The sequence below is a fragment of the Phytophthora sojae genome, assembly GCF_000149755.1.
Source record: "Phytophthora sojae unplaced genomic scaffold PHYSOscaffold_12, whole genome shotgun sequence".
In the NCBI taxonomy this organism is placed as follows: domain Eukaryota; phylum Oomycota; class Peronosporomycetes; order Peronosporales; family Peronosporaceae; genus Phytophthora; species Phytophthora sojae.
The window spans coordinates 942,462-965,084 of NW_009258126.1; the positions used below are offsets into that span (position 1 = coordinate 942,462).

General features: G+C 59.6%; 5 protein-coding genes across 5 annotated transcripts; 1 reads left to right on the top strand and 4 right to left on the bottom strand.

Annotated features, from left to right (window-relative positions):
• Positions 1–128: 128 nt before the first annotated feature.
• Positions 129–3,687, bottom strand: PHYSODRAFT_348222 (hypothetical protein; the record flags this gene model as incomplete). The annotated part of the gene is made up of 3 exons (XM_009538729.1): positions 129–737; positions 814–938; positions 1,365–3,687. The coding sequence occupies 3 exons, from the start codon at positions 3,685–3,687 to the stop codon at positions 129–131; spliced, it is 3,057 nt and encodes a 1,018-aa protein (XP_009537024.1).
• A 2,196-nt stretch (positions 3,688–5,883) lies between these two features.
• On the bottom strand, positions 5,884–8,532 carry PHYSODRAFT_527935 (hypothetical protein; the record flags this gene model as incomplete). The annotated part of the gene is made up of 2 exons (XM_009538730.1): positions 5,884–7,773; positions 7,825–8,532. 2 exons carry the CDS (start codon positions 8,530–8,532, stop codon positions 5,884–5,886), a joined length of 2,598 nt encoding a protein of 865 aa, XP_009537025.1.
• A 2,927-nt stretch (positions 8,533–11,459) lies between these two features.
• Positions 11,460–16,257, top strand: PHYSODRAFT_565410 (hypothetical protein; the record flags this gene model as incomplete). The annotated part of the gene is made up of 4 exons (XM_009538731.1): positions 11,460–11,593; positions 11,667–11,822; positions 11,923–12,090; positions 12,193–16,257. Exons 1-4 carry the CDS (start codon positions 11,573–11,575, stop codon positions 16,255–16,257), a joined length of 4,410 nt encoding a protein of 1,469 aa, XP_009537026.1. The 5' UTR covers positions 11,460–11,572.
• A 321-nt stretch (positions 16,258–16,578) lies between these two features.
• PHYSODRAFT_352910 (hypothetical protein) lies at positions 16,579–18,054 on the bottom strand (the record flags this gene model as incomplete). The annotated part of the gene is made up of 1 exon (XM_009538732.1): positions 16,579–18,054. The coding sequence occupies one exon, from the start codon at positions 18,052–18,054 to the stop codon at positions 16,579–16,581; it is 1,476 nt and encodes a 491-aa protein (XP_009537027.1).
• Positions 18,055–19,577: 1,523 nt separating this feature from the next.
• On the bottom strand, positions 19,578–22,045 carry PHYSODRAFT_261014 (hypothetical protein; the record flags this gene model as incomplete). Its single annotated transcript, XM_009538733.1, has 3 exons — positions 19,578–19,855; positions 20,525–21,212; positions 21,251–22,045. The coding sequence occupies 3 exons, from the start codon at positions 22,043–22,045 to the stop codon at positions 19,578–19,580; spliced, it is 1,761 nt and encodes a 586-aa protein (XP_009537028.1).
• Positions 22,046–22,623: the final 578 nt, after the last annotated feature.

Sequence of the window (22,623 nt, forward strand, 5' to 3'; positions counted from 1 at the left end):
CATGGTTTTGGGATGAAAGCGGGATTATTCTTTATCTGTTTTCTGTTTATCGTGTTGTAGTGTTAGTCTCTCATCGAGCTTGTTCAAGCCAAGCCTCTGGGTCGTCTCTTATAGATAGATGTCTTCAACTAGCTTGAAGGTGTGCTGTCAGGTGGGTCATCCTTGACGATCTCGCCCTTTTCGTTGATACGCTCGGGTGCCTGCGGGTTCACGTTGATCCGTCCGACAACGATGCACTCGGGTTCAATCTTGACCGTCTTGGCGGTGATGTTGCCAAACACTTGGGCCTTGTCGCGCAGCACGAGCTTCTCTACGTTGATGTTGCCCACGATCCGACCGCCGGTGACATAGACTTCCTTCATGTTGTCAACGTTTCCAAGGAGAGCTCCGCGGGTACCGATGACGAGAGAGCCCTTCGAGTTGAGCTTGCCCTCGAACTCCCCTTCGATTCGTAGCAGCCGCTCGAAACTGAGCTCTCCCTTCATCTTCACGGCGGCACCGATTGTGGTTTCCGGCTCGGCATCAATGATGGGGACTTTAACCTGGCGGGGCACGGTGTAGTTCGGCGTCAACGGAGGAGACCCGCCATTTTGTCGGTTCATGTGGTGACGTCCTCGTCGAATGGGCGACATGTTGTAGTCCTGGTCCGAGTACGTGTCGTCAGAGTAGTCCGGTGGTGCCGTCGGCACGTTGGAACGTTTGGGCTTGGGCGGCGGGTTGCGCGGCACGGGCGCGTCCTCCATGTCAGGAGCGTACGACGACCGGCTGAAGGTGGTTCGGGACGGAATGCGCGGCAGCGAAATCCTCGCTCACCTGCTCGAAGCGTGCGGGAGCGAACGGCAACGATCTCTCCTGCTTGGTGGGACGGTCGACTGCAGTCTCGGACACGTACGACTTGGCTGGGGTCGTAGGGAAGAAGCAGTGCGAAGTACTCACGACTTGAACACCGAACGGATTGATAGCAGCACAGAGCCCGATAAATTGTCGTTTCCCCGCTATTTCAGAACGCTTTTGAAGGAGATGCAAGCACAACTCTCACGTAAGAATAGAGGACGATCAGGCCCCGCTGGGGCCGCCCCAGAAGTATTGTTAGCCCCCACGTGGTTGGAGACGACACAGCACATCGCTGCCTATGAAAGGCACATTCCCCTCTTCGAATGGTTGATAAAGTGAACTTGGAGATTAGAAACTCACTACATATTCATTAGATGCGAATTGTTGGTTGATCATACCTTGTGCCGCAGTAGCTTGATAATAGGATGAGGCAGACACCACCTTCCGCTGGAAGAGCAGTGCTGGCCCCCACGCGAGCGAGCTACGGAGCATTCCTAACCGCGACTTAACTTAGCAGTGGCAAGTGCTACACACGTTCGAGGCCGTGCGGCCCAGGTAGCGCTGCAGCAGAGCCTGGCGCTTCTCAGCGGCAACTCCACTGCTCTTCAGGGGTACGCGGTAAGCCGCTTGGCCACGCACGGGAGCGATCTTGAACTCGCCCAGCAGCTCCGGGCACTGCTTCAGACCCTCGCCAATCAGCTGGCATTCGTTCAGCAGGTCGAACGCCGTCGAGTGAGGCACCGCCGAGTCGTGGCGGTAGTCGGGGTGGGCGCGCACGAATCGACGCATCCAGGTGGCCGCTGTGGGCAGCTCGCCCGTTGCGCGCTTGGCAATGAGGCACATGTACTTCTCCACGAGCGTGCGCGTGGCTTCGTCGCACTCAATGTAGTCCAGGTAGGCGTACACCAGCGGAATGAGGCCGGGGAAGTACGAACCCTTGCCCAGCATGATCTCCGCAATGGTCATGAGCTCGCAAGCATCAGGGTCCTCGTGCAGGTGGCAACCACCCGTCGAGGAGCAGTCCTCCTTCTCAGGAGGGGCCATATGGCAGCGGAAGTGGAACTTCTCGTCCAGCACAGCGTTCACGCGGTGGGCAGCCTCCATGTTGTCGTTCACCTTGGACAGCGGGGTGTACAGGTTCAGGTCAAATGTGAGAATCACGCGCGACACCAGGGCAATGAACACCGTGAAGGCAGCGTTCTCGAAGTCCGTCAGCTGGATCTCCATGGAGCGGAACTCCGTACGCCAGCCGATGTGGGGGCCCTCGGTACTCGACGGGGCCGGCGGAGGCGGTTTCCAGCGCACGGTCTGCCAGTTCGTGGACTGGATGTTCTCGAAGTGGTCCGTCTCGCGCTCGTTGTCGAGGTGCAGGCGCTGCTGGTAGATGACAAGAGGGTCGCGGATGAACAGGTGCGAGATGTGGAGGGCGAGGAGGTGGTCCACGCCGGCGTCGATCAGAGTCTTGTACGAGTCTTCATCATAGGGGACGTCGACGTCGTTGTACTTGTCCGTGAGCGTGTGCGGATCCTCTCCCTGCTTGTGGTTGCAGATGAACGTCGAAATGCCTTCGTAGCGCGACTTGGGGAGACGCTTCACGCCGTTGCCGGCCATTTTGGCGTACTTGGCCTTGGTCTCTTCATCCGTCGGGGGTGGGGCCTCGCCGAGCTCCTGGGGCGTGCGGTCGTCCACCGCGGCGGAGATCGTAGCCCAACGAACATCGGTGTCAGCCAGTCGACCCTTCAAGATAGGCGTGGCAGCTGTCAACGCCAGCAATATGGGCGAGAGGACACCCAGGTGATCGTACAAGTGTCTCGATTCACCCACGTTCTTGGCTTGGAAGGTCACCTGCAGGCAGCACATGCCCATGCCAAAAGCCATGGCGTCCATGTGGATGAAGCCCGGGTACGGCTCAGCCTTGTGGTCGTTGTCCACCGTCGAGAGCTTGCGCGTGCGCTCGTGGTCCAGGGTTTTCCTCAGCGTCGTCGGCGGGGAAGGGGACTTTGACATGGCGTCCGCGTTATCGTCCGAGTTGGACGTGGAGCTGGGCGACGTGGGCGCCGAGCCGTACGGACTCGACGAGGAGGACGACACGTCTCTCTTGGACTCGTAGTGGGGGCGCGACTTCTCGGCGTTCCACAAGGCCTGCTCCTCCTCCTGCCTCGCCTCCGTGTACACGTCCTGAAAGACCGGCACGCGGATGTCTACCTTGCGCGTGCGGCGCTGGCGGATGTTCCGCGTGAGCGTGGCGAAGCGCGGGTGCGGGTTGATCACGACGTCGCTGATGTAGTCTGACATGGCCACGGGGCCGTGCGGCTGGCTGGGCGGCACCGTGAAGTCGCCCACGCCCATCATGGGGAAGGCCGTGACGGACGGCGCGATCTCGTCCTCGTGCAGCAGCGCCAGCAGCCGCGCGCGCCGCAGCCGCATGTTGCCCTCGACCTTGCGCAGGTCGCTGGTGAAGCCTCCGTACGGCGCGCTGGGCGTGCCCTCGATCATCCAGGCGCCGTACTCAGGCACCCAGTTGCAGCCGTCCACGCAGGGCTGCGGGCCAGCGGTGGCGGCACCCGTGGGGCTGGCCGGGTCGCGGCCCTGCTCCTTGGACTGCTTCTCCTTGGCCTGCAGCTGGTGCAGGATCTCGGCGCCGCGCAGCGCCAGGCGCGCGCGCTTGCTGTCCTTGTCCATCTGGAAGACGCCGTACTCGAGCTCGTCGCCCCACTTGAGCTCGTCGCCCTCGATGTCCTTGACGCGCCGGTACGTGTGCAGGAACTGGTCGATGCCCTGCGTGCGCACGTGCTGCAGCCACTCCAGGGCGTCGGGCCAGTCCAGCGGACTGCCTTCCACGAGCAGACCCATGACGCTTGGCTTGAACGGGGGATCTCTTGCTTGCGCGCGGGCTGGCGAATTGGAATGTGTGTGAGCTGCGCGGGCTTGGCTGGACCAAAGCCTTTCACTAGGATGACAACGATTGGGGAACAGGCATGGACGTTGTACGCGATAACGTGTGATAAAGGATTTTGTATGGACGCGCACTTTGTTCCGTACAGCGCTGACGCACGTGATTGGAGTCCTGCGATACGCCAATCAAGAGGCGCCGGCCGTTTCTATTTAACGAGTCGTGTTGACGCAATCTTACCACGACGCCACAGAAATCTTTGTACGCTCAAGGTTGAAGTGGAATGGAATCTTCGGGTGGTTAACGCTGTGGTACCGATCCGCCGCTGCAGTCGCGGGGGAGATGGGATTTACCGCTGGTGCGAACGACTATTATGGGTAGCCGTTGAAAGGCAGAGCTGCCGGACAGTGACGACTACGTTAGTACAAAAGAGGCAAACTACATCCTTTCACGCTTGTGTTCGTCACGCTCTTCGTGTGGTAATTTATGCTTAGCCTTGTGACGAGGACTCAAGCTCGTAGATCGCATAGGGACATGGTCTTGGGCGACTACCGCGGGCGCGTGTTGTTCCAACATGCGGTCCGTCGGCGAGGCTGCAGCAGCGCGCAGTATCGGGCGTAGTAAAGCGCAATAAATTTAAATTTAAATAGGGACATGGTCTGCCTTACCACAGCTGATTCGCTCACGCTTGTGCATCGGGCAAGCACTGGGTGACTACGTGAATGCCCTCATCAAGAAAGCATATCGCCGCAATTATTAATAATTTGTTGATTTCACCCCCTCCTCGCATTAATTCCAAACTTGACAGGAGCAACCGTAGAAGTATGAAATTGACTGATCCATGAAACTTACAGCTAAGAGCTGACGTTTGCATGCTAGTTAAAGCGACATATTGTCTTACGCGCGGGATGAAACAACTCTCTTACAAGGCTCGGTCAGACATAACACACTGCCCAGACATCTACACGCTCCTAGCTTCAGGCGTAGATGTACAGAGTGCTTGTAAAATTGAATCGAGTCTCAATGCACACGCGCGTCTCGCGCGGCGCGAGAGTCATCGCACACCGATCATAGAATCTTGACTGGCGAAACGGTGAACACTGGAACAGGTGTCTTATCTTGGTTTTTGTATAGGCAAAACATATGGCACGGCAGTGAGCGGTATTTGCGGAGGCGGGCCCAGCGACGAGCATTCCAGCGAACGGACCCGTTGCCGCACACTCGGAGTTAGTTTTCTTTATGCGGGGGTCTGGGGGTGCAACCCCCAGCACACCTTTTAGGAGATCTGTTCAAATCTCTGATCAGTTCCGTATACGATCCAATCCGGAGGTAACCGTCGTCGTCGTACCAGGACATGGAAACTAGACGACATGATCGAGCAATCGCTTCTCGTTGCGTCACTGTAGCTCGCGCTGTTTAGTCAAGCTAATCGTGGCGAGTCGACCAACCGTTATACTCGAAAGTGGTGAAGTGGAAACAATGCGCTGCCCGCGTGATTCAAGGGCGCGGCAAGCCGCGCCCTTGAATCTTTTCTTTGCTTGCCATCGCAGGCTCCGAAGCCTAGTAAGCGATTCGCAGGACTTTAACTCAAACCCATTCTAACCTTCTCAAATGGAAGCGCCAAATAGGCAAGATAGCCGATCTTCGTGAAGAAGATAAGTATACATTTGCATCTGCATCTCACACTTCAACTGTCTTCCCAGCCTCAACCAAAGCGGTGCGTATAACTTATTTGATTGGTCGACAGAATCGGCCCCGAATTGGCCATCGGCGCGAGATTGGCCATTTCCCTTATAACAAATGCTGTACTATAGTAGTATTTTTGGAGCTTCTTGCAACGCCCGACTTTGCTTCTCGTAATTTTCGCAGTGCGGCCGCGGTGGAGATTCCTTACTTATCTGACACAAAGTTCTTCAGCTAACGTTATCCCAGCCTCGCATAGCTCTCGTATAATTTCCTGTAGGAACTTGGATGTACCACTCTTTGCAGTTTGTGGGTCGTATCTGTAGTACTACTGTACACAGTGTGACCAATAACACCAGGAAGCAAAGGCTTCAGTTTAAAAAAAAATACTACTGCGAAGTAGCACATGTATGAATCGATCAGTCTATTCAACCACCCTGCAGGTCGTCTGATGAAAGGACAGTCAGCGTGTATTATACATCACTTTGCCGCGCGCGCCCGCAGATCGGCTGCAGCAAGCAGTTGTGGTCCCACCGATGCTTAAAGTACGCGTTCAGTGCGCGGCCATCCGCGCAGATCTGCAGCAACTCGCTAACACGCTCGTCCGAGAGCTCGCCCATGAGATCGTGCTTTTGTCGCGGATCACGCTGCGTGTGGTACGCGCGCACTGCGTCCGATCCGTCGGCGAAGAAGTGCAGGCGGATGTTGCCCACCACCGCCGCAAGGTTCGTGGCCGGGTTGTTGCTGAAAGCCACTCGCTTGCCGACCCCCTTGGGCGGCACACGCTTCAGCGAGCGACCGATGCTGGTCTGCAGCAGACCCCCCACGGGTAACCTCACGATGTCGGCCAGTGTGTTGAGTATGTCGGACTGCGAGGCCGCGTCGTCAATCACCACGGGAGTTTTGATTCGGCCTTCCGCGATAATCGCTCCAGCGACTCGAGACGACGCGATCTGGTCCTGCTCGGGTGTTGCACTACCGAGCTCTGGCGCTTGGCCGTGGTCTCCAACCACCACCACAATGGTGTCCTTCAGCACGTTGTCCCTCTCGAGCTGCTCCATGAATCGGCCGAACACCATGTCCGAGAAATACCTCATCTGGACGTAGTCACGAATCAGCTCTTCGTGTTCGTGGCCCTTGTACAGCGGCTCAAACTGGTCCATCTCTTCTCGGTGCTCAGCCGCATAGCGGAAGAACCAGTCTGGGCGCTCATGGAACGGCACGTGGCTTGAAATGGTGTAATGTGTTGCAAACCACGGATTTGTCGACGCGGTGGTGACTGGGAGCGGTTTCTCCGTCACGTTGCTCGGTGTCTTCATCTTGGCAGCGGCCGCATCGCGCTCTGCTTGCTGCTTGGCGACATTTTGGGCGAATTGCCGGGTACGAATAATGTGTGAGAGCGCAGTGTACGACAGGTCGTCGTGAATGCCCCAGTACGTGAGCATGTGGTTGCCTTCGGACCAATTGTCGAGCTTCAGCTCGTTCTCGACGATGTCCACCAGCCCCCATCGGTCTAACACCGTGTCGAAGCCATGCGCAGGCAAGAACGTATCCCAGTAGTCGTAGTCCGTGCGCGTTCCCGTGGTGAAGATGGTGTCGTAGCCCTTGGCCTTGAATAGCTGCGGCAGGCCGGTGAGGTTTGTATCCAGGCGTCCTGAAGTGGTGCCCGTCTCCGTCACACTGTCGTAGGGCATCTGACCGAAAAGCAAGGTTTCAATAGAGCGACTTGTCCGCCAAGTTGACCACAGGTTCCGCATCGCCACACCACGCGACGCCCATCGATCGAAGTTTGGCGTGAGCGTCACGTTTGGTGGGAGCAATGACGCAGTAGCTGCCTCCACCTCTCCTTCGAGCACACTGTTCAGGAGGAACGCCGAGTCTTGCATTCGGAAAGACTCCATCACAAGCAGCAGCACATTAGGCCGCTCCTCTCGCCCAACTTTAATGTCAAAGGCCAGCGGACCGTCGAAGGCCAACGTGCGACGGTACAGCGAGTTCTCATCGAAGATCTGGGAGAGCTCCGTCTCCCGCTCAATGAACTCGCTGAACGGCCTCGTGCTGATGCTGCTTGAATCCCTTCCCGCTACAAACTGCACCCCAGCACCTAGTCGCAAGGGCTCGCTGAGCACTGGGTTCAGCGCAATCAGCCCCACTACAGTCGGCAGCATCTTGGCCAGTGAGAACGTAGTGAGGAAGAACGCGATGACGAGAAGAACGAGCACAACTCGCGGTGTCAGCCGAAACGAAGCGTTGCGCACGCACGAGCAATCGTCGTCATCGTCGTCGTCGCTTTCATCCGAGTCGTCAGAGCTGTCGGATTCATCGTCGTCCTCTTTATCATCATGCAGACGCTCGTAGTCACTCTCCGCAGCGCCAAGAGCCACACATTGTTGGTACAACCCGCTGCGATGCACGAATCGCAGCACGTCCCAGTCCATCAGGTTGATCCAACACGCGCCCAGCAGCCCCACGAACACAGACAGCAGCACAGTGAACAACACAGTCCAGAAGAGCACGATCCACTCGGCCGTGTCGATCTCCAGTTCCCCCGCGGCGTCCCACTCGCGGAAGTACATGGCGACAAAGTCCGCCGAGAAGCGCATCTTGCGGCCCCGCAGGAAGACCGAGTCCAGACACAGGCCGCCCGTTGCAACGAGAAATACGAGCGTGTACACTGCCAGTCGGCCGAACTGCTCGGTGAGCACCACCGCCTCCATCCACGCGGGGGTGTCCGTCTCGCCCTCGTAGACTTGCACTCCCTGCTCCACGTCCGCCTTCTCGGCGGCCAGAGCCTTCTGCTTCTCTCTGCGTCGACGCGCCAGCCTGTGCCGCTCGGCCGGGGACTTGAGCGTGAGGTAGTCGAAGCTCCAGAGCGTCGCGAGCATGAAAGCGCACACGCACAGATCCTCCATGGCGCCCAGCAGCAGCCCGAGCAGCGCCACCCACCACGTCTGCTGCCAGGCGTTGGCCCACTTGTCCAACACCACGGGGAGCGTCATGAGCCGCGTCGCGAGGCCGTAGAGCAGCAGCGCGCCCGCCAGCAGCGCCCAGTCCGTCCAGCGGTGCACGCGCAGATACACAGTGGCCTGCAGCCAGCGGCTGAGATGCGGACGCAGCAGCATCGTTGCAGGCGAGGAGGTCGGTCAGGCAATGCAGGTGCAGAGCAGAGCAGTAGCGTCGGTCGTTGGACTGTTGAGCGCTGGACGCAGCTCGGCATGCACGGAGCTGACTGAGCCAGGAGCGATGCGATGGCACCGCTTTGTGTCACCGCGTATACGCTGCATGAAGTAGTGGAGAGATTTAGGAATAGTGAATGGATGAGGTATGTGTACAACATGAGTATAGGAGGATAGAGGTAAATTTGAAATATAGTATTACGAAGGCATTAGATATTAGAAATAGGCCACTATTTGGGTGTATCATACTACAGCGCTCTATTCGGAGCAAGGCGCTGCGATCGTCGAGCACTGCTCCGAGCCGTCGAGCTGACTGCTCGACGGCGTGCTGGTCACGAGGGCGAGGCGCCAATGCGGTGTTCTTGGCGGAGAGGTCCATCACTAGCTTGGCGATGGACTGCCGGGGTCATAGTCATATGCTGCAGAGGGAACGTGGCCCTCGGAGCTCACACACGATGGCAATACCCTTCTTCAGTTACGGACTGCATCAAACACTTGGCGCCATCGATACTGGGGGCTGTACATATAGAACGGGCGGGGCAGTTCCGAAGGTGGGCTGGGCAGCGCGCCGCCCGATAAGTTGGTCCTCGCAAATGCGAAACCGAGCAATGACTCGCAGGCACCGCAGCCAGCAGAGGACAGCCTGCCTGCAAATATTACATTGTCCTGCAAGTGCTCTTGCAGCAAGGAGGCGAGTTTTTCGCCTCCGCGACGAAGCTGAAGAAGCGCTGCGCGATATGATTCGGCCGTTTCCTGGGAGGAGCTCCGCCACGTTGGCCACGCGAGCATCTCGAGCATCCTGCGGCGCTTCGCCCGCGAAACGGTGCGAATGGCTGGGTGCGGCACGCGCAGCGCGCCGTTGCAGAGACTCGCATCGCGTCGGCGTCAGCAAGGAGATTCTCGGTCGAAAAAAGCGGGGACGACAATGCCCAGATGATATGCTTCTCTCGGCAAAACGGCCTCGCGGTTTCAGCCGATCGCGTCGCGCTTCATGGCGCTGGGTGAGTCACGCCTTGGGCCCTGCAGAGCAGGCATGAGCATCGCGCTGCCTGCGGGTGCATGCTCATCGAGGTCATCTGCAGCGCTCACGTCGCAGCAGCGATTCCCGTTTCGCCGCAATTTTTGTCAAGCAAAAAATTGGCCTTGAGGTCTTCTCCGGGACGTCGCGAACGAGATCGCCAACAGCCTGCGAGCGCCTGGACGCTCTCTGGGCGAATGGGTCCGAACCGCCGGGCTCAAGAGAGAGCTCCCCCAAGGTCGAAGCAGCACCTGCCTGGGGCCGGAGCAGGCTGCGTGTGACCCCAGGTGGCGGTGCTCCGAGCAAGCGTGGCCCTTTGGAGACCGCCTGCCAGCCATTCCTTCCTGCTACTGCTGCTGGCCGGGCGTTAGGGGCACACGGTGCAGCCCAGCCCCTCCCCTCCCTGAACACGGCGCACCGGCGCCGCCCGCTTCAAGTGTCCAGCCTCAGCTGTCGGTGTGAGAAATCGAGAGCTCTGCCACATAGCGATTAATCCGTAACAGCGGGGGCTCGGGGCTCGACTCATTTGAAACAGCGCGCACGCTGGGAAACGAACTGACGTGGGTTTTTCGGGGCGGCGCGACTGCCGAAGCTCGCGCTGGCGGGAAGCTCCGGCCACCTGGAGCCTGCCTGGTGCTCCAGCGCTTGGAGCCGGCGGAGCTCGAAGGTGTCGACGGGTGTCGACCACCGCTGAGGCCGGCCGCTCTCTGTTGCCCCAGCGGTAGCCATCTCGCGCGGGCTTTGCACGGCAACAATGGATACGCTTCGTTCGCGCAGCCGCAAGGCCAAGACCGAGGCGGGCCGCTCCCCGCGCTATGCGCGGTTTGTTCGAGAATGTTCCGACACTTGAGGCCACAGCCGTCACGCTGGCGGCGCTCGGCTTGCTCCCCTTCCCGATCCTGCAGCTGTGCGCCTTCATGGCCCATTTCGGGCTGAGGCGTCTTCAATGCGCGGCCACAGCTGAAGAGGATCGCGCGGAAGGCTCGCGGCCGAGAGCCGCGCTGACTCAGTTGCAATCAGCGCGTTGTGACAATGGGCCGGTCGGGAAAATTGCCCTTCCTCAACGCTTCTTTGAAGCGACCGCCCCAAACGGACACTGCAAGCACACGTACAGGTCCGGTTGCCCTTCTGCGCGGTTGCCCCGCCGGCGAGCAGCAGTGCAAGGCGCTTGCACGGCCGCTTGCCTTGCCTTGCTTGCAGACTACCTGACGAACATACTCGTGGTCTCGGCTCGAGGTACTTGCATGTTGCAGCCAGCTGACAGCGCCACAGCCAGCACCGAGCCTGATTCGCGGGGGGCAATGACAACTTCAAGCGACCAAGCTGCACACACGCGCAGCGTGGTCAACGAGGCCATTTACATACCGTATCAACGCCGCATCTTGGCGGCGCCGTTGGACTGCCGTCGGTCCGCCCGAGCGGGCCATTGCGCGCGTCCGTCGGTTTCGCCCGTTCTCGGAGGGCGCTCGTTTCTGCTTGTCGCTATTGGGCACATCCCCGCCAGCTGGCCGCCTCAGATGGCTTCCTTTGTGTGCGCCACGCGAACCGCGATCCTGTTCCTTGAAGTGGGCCGCTCGTACCGTCTTTTGACACTCCAACAGGGCCGCTTCTGCTGCCAAAACCGCACCGTGTTTTGCTGCCACATACAAACGTCAAGTGAAACCAGGACGGGGGCAGACGGGGCCGACCAGGATGGCCCCGCGAAAGCCGGGGGCGATCGTTTTTCGCGGGGCCACCTTCTCTGGAGAGGAGAGAGCGCTTTACAGAGGGCGGCCTAGGGGAAGGCGGCGCCTGCCCGCCCGCGTTTGCAATCCTCGGCGCCATAGCTACTTTTGCGGGGAGGACGACGGAGAGCGCGCGGCCCGGCATAGACACGAGAGAGAGGAGCGAGAGACTGCACTTACCTTCACACACCCACACCCGACCGACCGACCCCCAAGCTTCGTTGTGCTACAGTAGTCCGCCACGATGGAGGGCGAGCAGACTAAGGTACGACGTCCGGACTTGTGCCAGTTTAGAGCTGGCCGTTGGCTGATGACGAATCTTTACTTGGTATGAGCAGATCTACGTGCCCGACCCGGAGGTGGCATGGGTGGAGGCCAGCATCACCAAAGGCCACGTCGTGAGCGAGACCACCGTCGAGGTGGTGATCGAGGGCGACGAGGCCGAGGAGGACGCGCCCAAGCACCCGGAGGCCGGCTCCATCCGCAAGATCGATGTACGCCCATCCATCCATTGCTAAGTTTGTGTGTAGCCAGCCATTGATCGATCTCTGACTGGATGACGGGATGCGATCTTTTTCCTTCATGCGAGCGCAGAAGTCGACGATGCTGCTGCAGAACGCGCTCACGAACCCGGACGGCTGCGCCGACATGGTGAGCCTCAACTACCTGCACGAGCCGGCCATCCTGTTCAACCTCAAGCACCGCTTCCTGCGCCAAATCCCCTACACATACACGGGCGCCATTTGCATCGCTGTGAACCCCGTACGTGGCCCATCCCCCTCGCTTTTCCATTCGATCGTACTTACGTCAACCTGAGTTCTAACCAATCTTGTGCAATTTTGCCGTTATTAATCATTATTTCAGTACTCTTGGCTCGATATCTACACCAAGGAGCTGCAGGAGCAGTACCTGGAGCGCGACCGTAGCGAGCTGCCGCCCCATGTGTACGCCACCAGTGCCGGCGCCTTCCAGCACATGCGCGTCTTCGGCGAGGACCAAAGTATCCTGGTCAGTGGCGAGTCTGGCGCCGGTAAGACGGAGACCACCAAGATCCTGATGTCCCACCTGGCATCCGCCGGCAGCCAGTCCACGTCGGACGCGCAGGCCAAGGAGGCGAGCATCATCGAGCGCGTGCTGGACGCTAACCCGCTGATGGAGTCCTTCGGTAACGCCAAGACCTCGCGCAATGACAACTCGAGTCGCTTCGGTAAATTCTCGGAGCTGCAGTTTGACGCGCTGGGCCAGTTGATCGGCGCGCGTTCGCGCACGTATCTGCTGGAGAAGTCGCGCGTGTCGCTGCAAGGTCTGGGCGAGCGCAACTACCACATCTTCTACCAGTTGCTGGCCGCCCCCGAGGAGGTGACGTCGGCGGTCAAGGTCACGGGCTTGCAGGCCAAGGACTTCCCCTTCATCAAGCCCCACGACGAGGATTTGGCCAACGGCGTTGACGTCAGCGCCGGCTTGAGGGACGCCGAACGCTTCCAGCAGACCGTGTCGTGTCTGGAGACCATGGGCGTGTCCAAGGAGGACCAGATGAGCATCTTCAAGGTCGTGGCCGCAATCCTGCACCTGTCGCGTCTGCAGTTCGAGCCCATGCCCGGCAACGATGACGCCTCGCAGCTGACGAGCACGCCCGAGAACCAGCGCGCGAGTGAGCTGGTGTCGCAGCTCATGGAGTTCGACGACAACCAGCTGCACACGGCGCTGTGCACGCGCGAGATGACGGCCGTCATGGAGACGTACGAAGTGCCGCTGAACGTCTCGCAGGCCGAGGGCGCGCGTACTGCTCTCGGTGTCGCGCTGTACTCGCACATGTTCTCGTGGCTGATCCACCGCGTCAACATGTCGACGAGCGCCCCGCACGCGGATGTGGCTCACAAGATTTGCATCCTGGATATCTTCGGTTTTGAGATCTTCGAGAAGAACTCGTTCGAGCAGCTGTGCATCAACTACGCCAACGAGAAGCTCCAGCAGAAGTTCACGCAGGACGTGTTCAAGTCCATCCAGCAGGAGTACGAGGATGAGGGTATCCCCTGGACGCGCATCGAGTTCGCGGACAACGTCAACGTCCTGTCGCTGCTTGAAGGCCGCTTCGGTGTGCTGTCGCTGCTGAACGAAGAGTGCATGCGCCCCAAGGGTAGCGACGCTGCCTTCGCCAACAAGCTCAAGGCCCACTATAGCGACAACGACCGCTTCGAGTGCCCGCGCTTTGCCCGCGATGCGTTCGTGATTAAGCACTACGCCGGCCCCGTACAGTACGACACGACCGGTTTCCTGATCAAAAACACGGATGCGCTGCAAAACGACTTGATCATGCTGATCAAGAAGTCAAAGGCTCCGTTCCTCAAGAAGCTCTTCCCCGACGAGCACGTGGGCGACGCCATGACGGGCATTCCCGGCACGAGCGCCGCTACTGTGGCTAACGCCGCGCGTGGCCGCCCTACCATGAAGCGCAAGAACTCGATTGTCGCGGACACGGTGGGCACGCAGTTCAAAAGCCAGCTGAACGGCCTCATGGAGGACATTCGCCGCACGAACGTGCACTACATTCGCTGCATCAAGCCCAACGGCAAGAAGAGCCCGCTGATCTTCAACAAGCTTCGCGTCACGGAGCAGCTGCAGTGCGCCGGTGTTGTGGAGGCTGTGCGCATCAGCCGCATGGCGTACCCCAACCGTGTGCTGCAGACCATGTTCCTGGAGCGCTTCCGCGGTCTGGCGTCGTCCACGGCTGCCGACGGCAGCCCCTCGGCGCTGGCTGTGCTCACTGCCACTGCGGACGAGAGCCCGTCCGATGAGACGAAGACGGCTGCCGCCGTCCGCGAGCTGCTCGCTCAGCTGATGCCTGGCAAGGACAGCGAGTACCAGGTCGGTAAGACGCGTGTGTTCTTCCGCCAGGGCGCCCTCGAGTCCCTTGAGGAGCTGCGCACGCGCAAGTTCAACGCCGCGGCTGTGGTGCTGCAGCGCTACGCCAAGAAGTGGATGGCCATGGCCATGTTCCAGAAGGTGAAGGAGGCCGCCATCGTCGCCCAGAAGGTGTACCGTGGCCACCGCGCCAAGACCCAGTACAAGAAGCAGCGCAAGGCGGCCATCAGCGTGCAGAAGTACGTCCGTCGCCACCGCGCCCAGCTGTTGCTCGTGCGCATGCGTGAGGAGTACCGTGCCACCCAGATCCAGAACATGTGCAAGATGTTCGTTGCCCGTCGTAAGTACCTGGTGAAGGTGAAGGCTATCCGCACGATGCAGAGCGTGGTGCGCATGCACTTGGCTATCAAGGCCTTCTCGGTGCTGCAGAAGCAGGCGAAGGAGGACGCCAAGCTCGAGAACCAGATTCAGCTGCTGAAGAAGCGTCTCCAGCAGGAGCGCGAGGCGCGTATTGAGCTGGAGCAGCAGGCGCAGCACGGAACCCGTGCGTCTGTGCACATGCGCAGCGAGGAGGCCCTCGAGGACGCTGACCTGGTGATTGACCAGCTGCGTCGCGAGAACGCCGCCCTCAAGGAGGCCAACACGAACCTGAAGGCTTTCGGTGTGCAGCTCCGCAAGGAGAAGGAGGTTATGGAGCGTGGTGCCTACGTGAACGGTGCATCGTTCGCGGCCGCGAACCAGCGTGCCATGAAGCTGCAGGACGAGAACGAGGCTCTCAAGAGCGAGCTGGCCCGTTACAAGACCGGCCACCGCAACCTCAAGGCTCAGCACGCTGGTGTTATGGAGAAGATCACACTGATGCAGAGCTCGTTAAGCGAGGCTCTGAATGAGCGTCAGGCGCTCCGCCACACCGTGGACCACCTGAAGCAGCACACGGAGCACCTCCAGGGCGAGAACATGGCGCTGGCCAAGGCTAACGCCCGTCTTCGTCTGATCCTGCGTCAGGACCCGGAGCTCAGCCGCAAGCACCGCGAAGAGGTTCCTCGCCTGACGAAGTTGGCGCTGTCCTCAAAGCAGCCCCAGCCCAAGGTGGCGGTTAACAAGTCCATTGCCGCGCCGTCCAAGGCCATCGAGCTGTCCGAGCCGAGCGTGGGCATGCGTGTTTCGCTGTCAACCCTGCAGCCGCCTGCTCCCCCCATGGAGAGCAGCCTGTCGTCGGGCCAGTCCATGATCACGCCCATCAAGCGCGCCAACTCGCTGTCTACCAAGAAGTCGCACGAGAGCTCTAAGTCGACCCGTGTGGTGAACATCCGTGAGATTTCGACTGCTGGCCCCGAAGAGGAGCCGGCCGTCGTGGCTTCCCCCACGGCGGAGGTTCTTGGTGAGCGCCTGTCGTTCGCGGAGGTGATCAAGGGCCGCGACCGCCGCTCTTCGTCCATGTCCAGCACGGGTTCCTCGTCTGGACCTCCCGCGCCCAGTGCTCCTTCGAAGAGCGCGGGCATCCGCCAGCCGACCGGCGAGGATGGCCCCATCGAGGCGCCTGGCAAGGTCATGGGCATCGTCATGGAGGGCGAGCCTGAGGACAACAACGACCGCGTGAGCTTCAGCGTGACGCTCGGCGTGGACATGATCGAGGACGCGAAGCAGCAGCAGCAGCGCCAGTCGCTCACCGGAGCGGCGCCTGCTATGAACAAGCAGTCCAACGCGAACGGCACGGGCAAGTCCAAGGGCCGCTCAAGACGCAGCTCGTACGACCGCACCGAGTCGTTCAACAACGGTGAAAACAGACGCAACTCGTCGCTCCGGCAGTCGTTCAGCGGCAGCGTGGATGGCGGCCACACCCGGCGTAGCTCGTACGACCGCAGCGAGTCCTACAGCAACGACGCCGTGAGGAATTCCTCTCTGCGACAGTCGCTCACGGGCAACCACCACAACGGCGGCAACCGCGGTCGCTCTCGTCGCGGGTCGTACGACCGCAGCAGCAGCTACAAGAGTCGTCAGACCAGCGATACCATGAGCAACGCGAGCAACAGCAGTGGCGGCGGCGGCAAGCGCATTGAGCTCTAAGCCACAACACGACGGACAGGTCAGCCGAGCTGAGCTGACGCGGAGGAGCGAAGCAAGGTGTATGGTGCGTGGTGTACATGTCGATAGGATAGTGAGCCCGACGACGCGGCCGCTTTCATATAGGAAAAAAATAGTTAGCAACATGAACATAGGGAACAAGCAAACCTGAACAAATACAAAGATTCTCAAAGATTTTCATACTACACACACAGACAACAACAGCAGACTTTGGTCAAGGACAAATAGTTGCATACTTGCAGCATGTAGATTGATCGATGTGAACTAAGTCTTTCGCTGCGTGCTTCCGGTTGTCTTCGCAGCCTACCGCCGGTACCTGTGGCGCTTGAAGTTGAAATAGAGATGCAGGATGCCGCGCTCGAAGACGCTCTTGAACCCGCGCTTGTGGGAGTATTCCCACTCGCGGTTGACGATCTTGAACGCGATGTCCTGGTAAGGCGGTCCGGCGGAGAAGCGAATGATGCAGAACTCGTCCGAGTTGGCCTTCTCCAGGAAGAAGCGCGGGGCCGTCTGCTTGTCGATGAGGTCCGGGTAGAACAGGTTGAACTTGTAGCCCTGCACGACCTTGGGCGGCGGGTTGTCGTGGTCATAGTGCGTCTGGTTGTACTTGTTCCAGTCGTAGCCCGTCTTGACGCGGTTGAAGTAGCGCGGCTTGCGCGGCTGGTACTTCTCGCTCCAGCGCGGAGCAGCCTTTGAGTCGGCCAGTGCCACTTCCTCGGATGCATCGAGCTGCTCTTCCGCCTCGTCGAGGCCATTGCGCGCGAACGACTTCTCCATCTCGCGAGCTTCGCGGCCGGCGTCACGTCCATTCTCGTCCACCTCTCCGTGCATCTCGTCTTCCGCCGCGCGCGCTGCTGCCTCCTCCGCAGAGCGTCTCTCGTGCTCTTCCATGAGGTCGGCCAGCTTGTTGAGCATCTCTTCGTGCAGCTCCGTAAGCCGCGCGCGGGCCTGGTACACTCGAATCTGCTGCGCGACTTCCTCCCAGAAGTCCACATCCACCCCGGTGGCTCCACTCGAGGCGCTGGCGATGGTCTCTTTCACTTCATCCTGCAGCTTCTTCAACGCGTCGGCGTCCTTGCCGTCCAGCATCTCCTCGATGGTCTCGTTAACCGAGTCGTGGATCGCGCCTCGGCCCTCTCTCCCCTCACTCTGCGAGCGCTTGAGGCGCCTGATCCTGTCGTCGCACACGAGCTTCATGAGCTTCCAAAACTCGGCGTTGTGTCCTCCGTTGCCGCTCTGCTCCAGCTCCTCGTAAGTCCCCACGTCCTCCTGTAGCTCCCACAGCTCGTCCATGGACAGCACCTCCACGATAGCGTGAGGCCGCCTGTGCTCCACCCTGATGCGGCCGATCTCCTTCTTGAAGACCTCGTCCTCGTCCTGCTCCCCGCTCTTGGCCGACACCAGCAGCAAGTTCTTGGCCAGCAGGTCCACGGGCTTTTCCCGGTTCGCGCGGATGCGCAGCTGGCTGCGGACCTTGGCCTGCTTGAGGTGGAACTGCTCCTCCTTCTGCTGCCAGTCCTCGTACTGCTCCGCGTCCTTGAGGCGCAGCTCCTCGCTCTTGAGGCGCTCCATCTCCTCGCGCTCGGCCTCGCGCTCCTCGCGCCGCTTGCGCGCCTTGCGGATCTCGTCCACGCGCCGCAGCTGCTGCTTCTTGAGCTCGCGTGCCGACGGCTTGGCCGCGCCCTGGTCCTCGTACTTCTTGCCCCACACGAAGGGCTGGCTCAGGCTCGAGTCTCCGAACGGGTTCGTCTCGTCCGAGTAGCCCAGGCTCGACAGCATCTTGGCCGACTTCTTGCGCGCGCGCCGCTCCGCGCGCGAGTCGGACTCGCTGCCGGAGGAGTCGGACGAGTAGTGGCGGCTGCGCTTCTTGCTGCTGTGCTTCTTCTTGCTCTTGCTGCTCTTCTTGTCCTTGCGGTGGCGCCGCGACTCGCGCTCCTCCGACCGAGACATTGGCGACGAGGTGTAACTATGGAAATGACAGGAGAAGGAGCAGTTGAGCATTTTTTGTAGATTTGACAATTGAAGGGAAAGAAAAAGAAATATTTCGAACTTACTGCAATATTTGTAGTAACGTTTGGCTTACACGAAAATGCTTGACCCTTCTTACGCTGCTGTCGAAGCTCTCTCTCCTTCGGCCAGCTCATGTTGAACCTGCAGACACAATTCACTGAATCACAGCCCTCGACCTTCAGCAGCAGTACGCGGCACGTCCGGCAGCGTACCAGATCATTGTCCTCGTCAAACTCTTGGATGCAAATGCTGTGGTGGTTCAGACGCTTGCAGTTGAAGCAGAAGTTGGTGCCGCAACACCTCGTCGTCGTGTTCGGACGCAGATACAACAGAGACAGGAGCAACGTGGCACGTCGCTCGGGATCGTGGATCCGCGGCAGTGTCTGCTCGACCACGAGGTTGGACTTTCTCCTCCCCGAACGTATCGAACGCGTAGTCCAAAACTACTCGAGGTTCTACCTTGTGCCGGCAGAACTGCTTGCACAGACTCAGGAACTGTGCAAGCCGCGACGGTAGAAGCTTGAGTGGGGCCTCATTCTCGTTCTCCCGCTCCGGACAAAAAGGTGGGAGGTGCGTGTACTCCTTATCGTCGCAACAAGGGGGCGAGACCACGCATGCCTGGCGACACAACTCGCTGTACTTCGTCGTCAGCTCCATCTTCACTTCAATTGGAATACAGCTCGCCCACCCGCTAAAGTGCAGCGCGACTAGACAGATCGGACAACGCACTCGAGGCCACCAGGGTAGAACTGCTGCAGCGTCACTTGGACGTGGCGTCCCATGCATTGGCGACAGACCTGGGCGCTGCAGCTCCTCCCACACACGTTGGGGACGAGCAGGGATCGGAAAAAATATATTGGTCCAATACCACAATACGATACTGTACTGCATATTGTATTGCAACACGATATTGCGAGGGTACTACGTATTGCAATAATATATTGTCACGAAACAAGCAATGCTATATTGAAGGTGTATCTTAGGCCATCTTTTCTATTGTTTCGTTTTCTCGATCTGACATGAAAACATGCAAACATGCAGTTAAAGCTCCAAGGAGCTTCGTCGACGTCGCCAGTCTGGGTACGCAGGTGGGCTTCCGTTGTGGGGTCTGGGTCATCTTGTAGACAGCGAAGATGGTACGCGTAGGTTGCAGTGTTTGTTGGTAATTGTTCTCCTTGCTTTTTCTTTTCTTTCTTGATGGTTGATCCGCTGACTGTTTGATTTGTTAAGATACTTGCTGCTTCGTTCGCTAGATGCACCTCGTACAGTGCAGCAAGACGGCACCACGCAGCTCACTCCGACAAAAGAACGTTCACGGCCCCGCCCACGTTTCCGTTGGCCAGCTCTAGAGCGCGGATATTCTTCTCCACATCGTCGAAGCCCATGGATGCCAGTTGCGCCAGCGTCTCGCTGTAGTTCGCCTTGCCCTCTGTCTCCGCGGCGCCTATGTTCTCACCACTCGCCTCGACTTGAACGTTGGTGGTGTCTTCAACCTCCATGTTCTCATCGGTCGCGAGGTTGTTGCGGGCGGCAGCGTCACGGATCTCCTGAGTGGAACTTGCTTCTTCGTCTGTGGTGTCATGGCTCCAGCGTCCGCGTCCGCGCCCGTGCCAGGCGTGTCGGCGTCCGTGGCAACGACCTTCCTGCTCTTCGTCAGTTTCCCCCTCATCCGAGAACCGCGTGTGGCGTCCGTGGTGTCGGTGGAAACCGCGGTGCTCGGGGAATGGTGGACGGCCGTGCTCGAAGTCGCGTGGACACATCGGCGGGCCGCGCGGATCCGTGAAGTCAAAAGGCGATGGCCCAAAGCGGCCGAAGTGGCCAGGAGGACCAAATCGAGGGGGTCCATGGTGGCGATGACGGCCCTCAAAGTCGGGAGGGCCGTGGCCATGGTGTCCACGAAAGTCCGGTCGGCCATGTCCGAAAAACTCCGGGTGGCCTTCGTTGTGGCATGGCGGGCCATGGCCAGGGAATCCCCGAGGACCATCGTGGTTTGAGAATGATGGGCCGTGGAAGACAAAGTCGGGAGGGCCGTGGCCATGGTGTCCACGAAAGTCCGGTCGGCCATGTCCGAAAAACTCCGGGTGGCCTTCGTTGTGGCATGGCGGGCCATGGCCAGGGAATCCCCGAGGACCATCGTGGTTTGAGAATGATGGGCCGTGGAAGACAAAGTCGGGAGGGCCGTGGTGGTGGCGGTGACCGTGACGGCCGAACTTGCCGCCATGGTGTCGGCCACCATGACCAAACTTGCCGTGATGACGGTGGTGGTGGTCGTCATGGTGATGGCCGAACTTCCCGTCGCAGCCGTGACGACGGCCGTGCCCATGATGGTGGTGGTGGCCGAGCGTGCCGTGGTGTCCGAACTTGCCGCCTCGACGGCACGTGAACTTGAGCGCGCGCATCATGCTGGGCTCCTCGATCTTGGTGAATGGCCCGTGCGACTCAGTCCACTTGCCGCCCGCCTCGCAGGCCTCGCACAGGTCGAAGTCGTCCTTCGTGTCGGACTTGAAGCGGACGCCCACGATGGGGCTCATCTCGCAGCCGTCGCACGTCACGTACGGATGCACGAGGTCGGAGGTGCGCTTCTGCTTGGGCGCGCGCGACGGGTCCGTGATCTTGATGAACGGCTCGTAGCGCATGTAGTTGCCACTGGCTTCGCAGTCCTCGCACAGGTTGAAGTGCAGCACCTCGAGCGACTTGTAGCGGACCCCCACGAGCGGAGCTGTCTCGCATCCATTGCAGATGACGCCCATGTGCAGCGGCACTTGCTCTGCGAACACTTCGACGTCCACCGTCTCGTGGTCGTCGTCGTCGTCGTCGTCGTCGCTGCAGCAACTGCTGGAGCGGCTGCTGCAGCTGGACGAGTCCGACGCTGCGTCGTCGCCGTTGACATCTTCGTCGTTGTAGCGCACCAAGCCAGCCATGAGCGACTTGGCCACGTTCACCAGCACAGGGGGCAGCGGGCCACGATGATCTGAGCGAAGGCCAGCAGCTCGTCGAAGCGCGCCGTGGCCGCGTCCTCGATGGCCTGCGCGTCTTGGCCGTAGATGGCCATCACCATGGCGTGCGCGAGCTCCTTGAAATCTTCTGAGGCGCTCAGCTCCTGGACGGCGCTGCGGAACTCGTCATCTTGCAGCACCAGCAGCAGCTCTGTCTTGATGGCCGCGAGCTCGGCTGCGTCTTCGGCCACGTCCATGGCGTGCAGACTCGCGACGAGCAGGTTCACGGCGCTGGTGGGCGTGGGGTTGGCGTCGGTCTTGGCCGTCAACTTGGACATGGCCGTCACGAGGCCGCGCAGTTGCGTGTGCACGGCGGTGGCGGCGCGGTGGGAGGTCGGCGGCTGCCGCGGCTCGACCAGCACCTCGAGGGTCTGCAGCTGCTCGCTCTGCATGTACTTCTCGAGCTCGTTCACGTCGGCGTCGGTGGTGAGCGTCACTTGGTCGCCGTCCGAGTCGGTGTAGCGCATCGAGAAGTCGGTCTTGTCGGGGAGCAGGGAGGCGGCCAGAGCTTGTAGCTTGGTCATCGTGAGCGTCTCTCCGTCCTCGGTGGTGAGGGGCGCCTCGGTGGTGAGGGGCGGCTCGGCGTGTGTTATCTTGATCTCCAGCGTCCGTGTCATCTTGGTCGTGTACTGGTTGTTGATTTGACTTGTGCGGTTGGAGGCCAATTGAGATGTTTCGAGAGCTGCGGGGTCGGAGTTGAGTTCTGCTGTTGAGAGCGCAAGGAGACCGGCGGGAAGTTGTAGTTGGTCGGAATGATGATACATCTTGAATTGGGGCGTAACCACGAAATGTCCACCAAGCGTCCACAATTAGAAACTTCGAGTTCTAGACAAAATATTTCTGTGAGTTCGCTGTTTGTCTGCAACAACCAAGCCGCAAATATTCACGCTAAATCGTAAAGTAAAGGTTTGTAGGTGACGCCACTGAAGTTCGATCATCGAAGTGTTCTGACATTTTCATTCGGCACGAGGAATCCTTGCACAATGCCTGATGCTCCACGATTCGCGTCCTTTTCTGGCACATCAGAAACATGGATCGGCAAGCAGATCAAACAGATCGCAATCGTTCACGCAGAAGGAATGCTTGCTGCGGGAGGCTAAGGCGTTAGAATTTCTAACTTTAAACCCTAGAATGTATGAACATCTCTTGCAAGCAACCAAGCGCTGCTGTCGTTTCATTCTTTTCCATATCAAAAACATGTCAAACGGAGTAAGCTGACGCACATCAACATCTTTTTTAACAGATTACGCCCCAATTCAAGATGTATCATCATTCCGACCAACTACAACTTCCCGCCGGTCTCCTTGCGCTCTCAACAGCAGAACTCAACTCCGACCCCGCA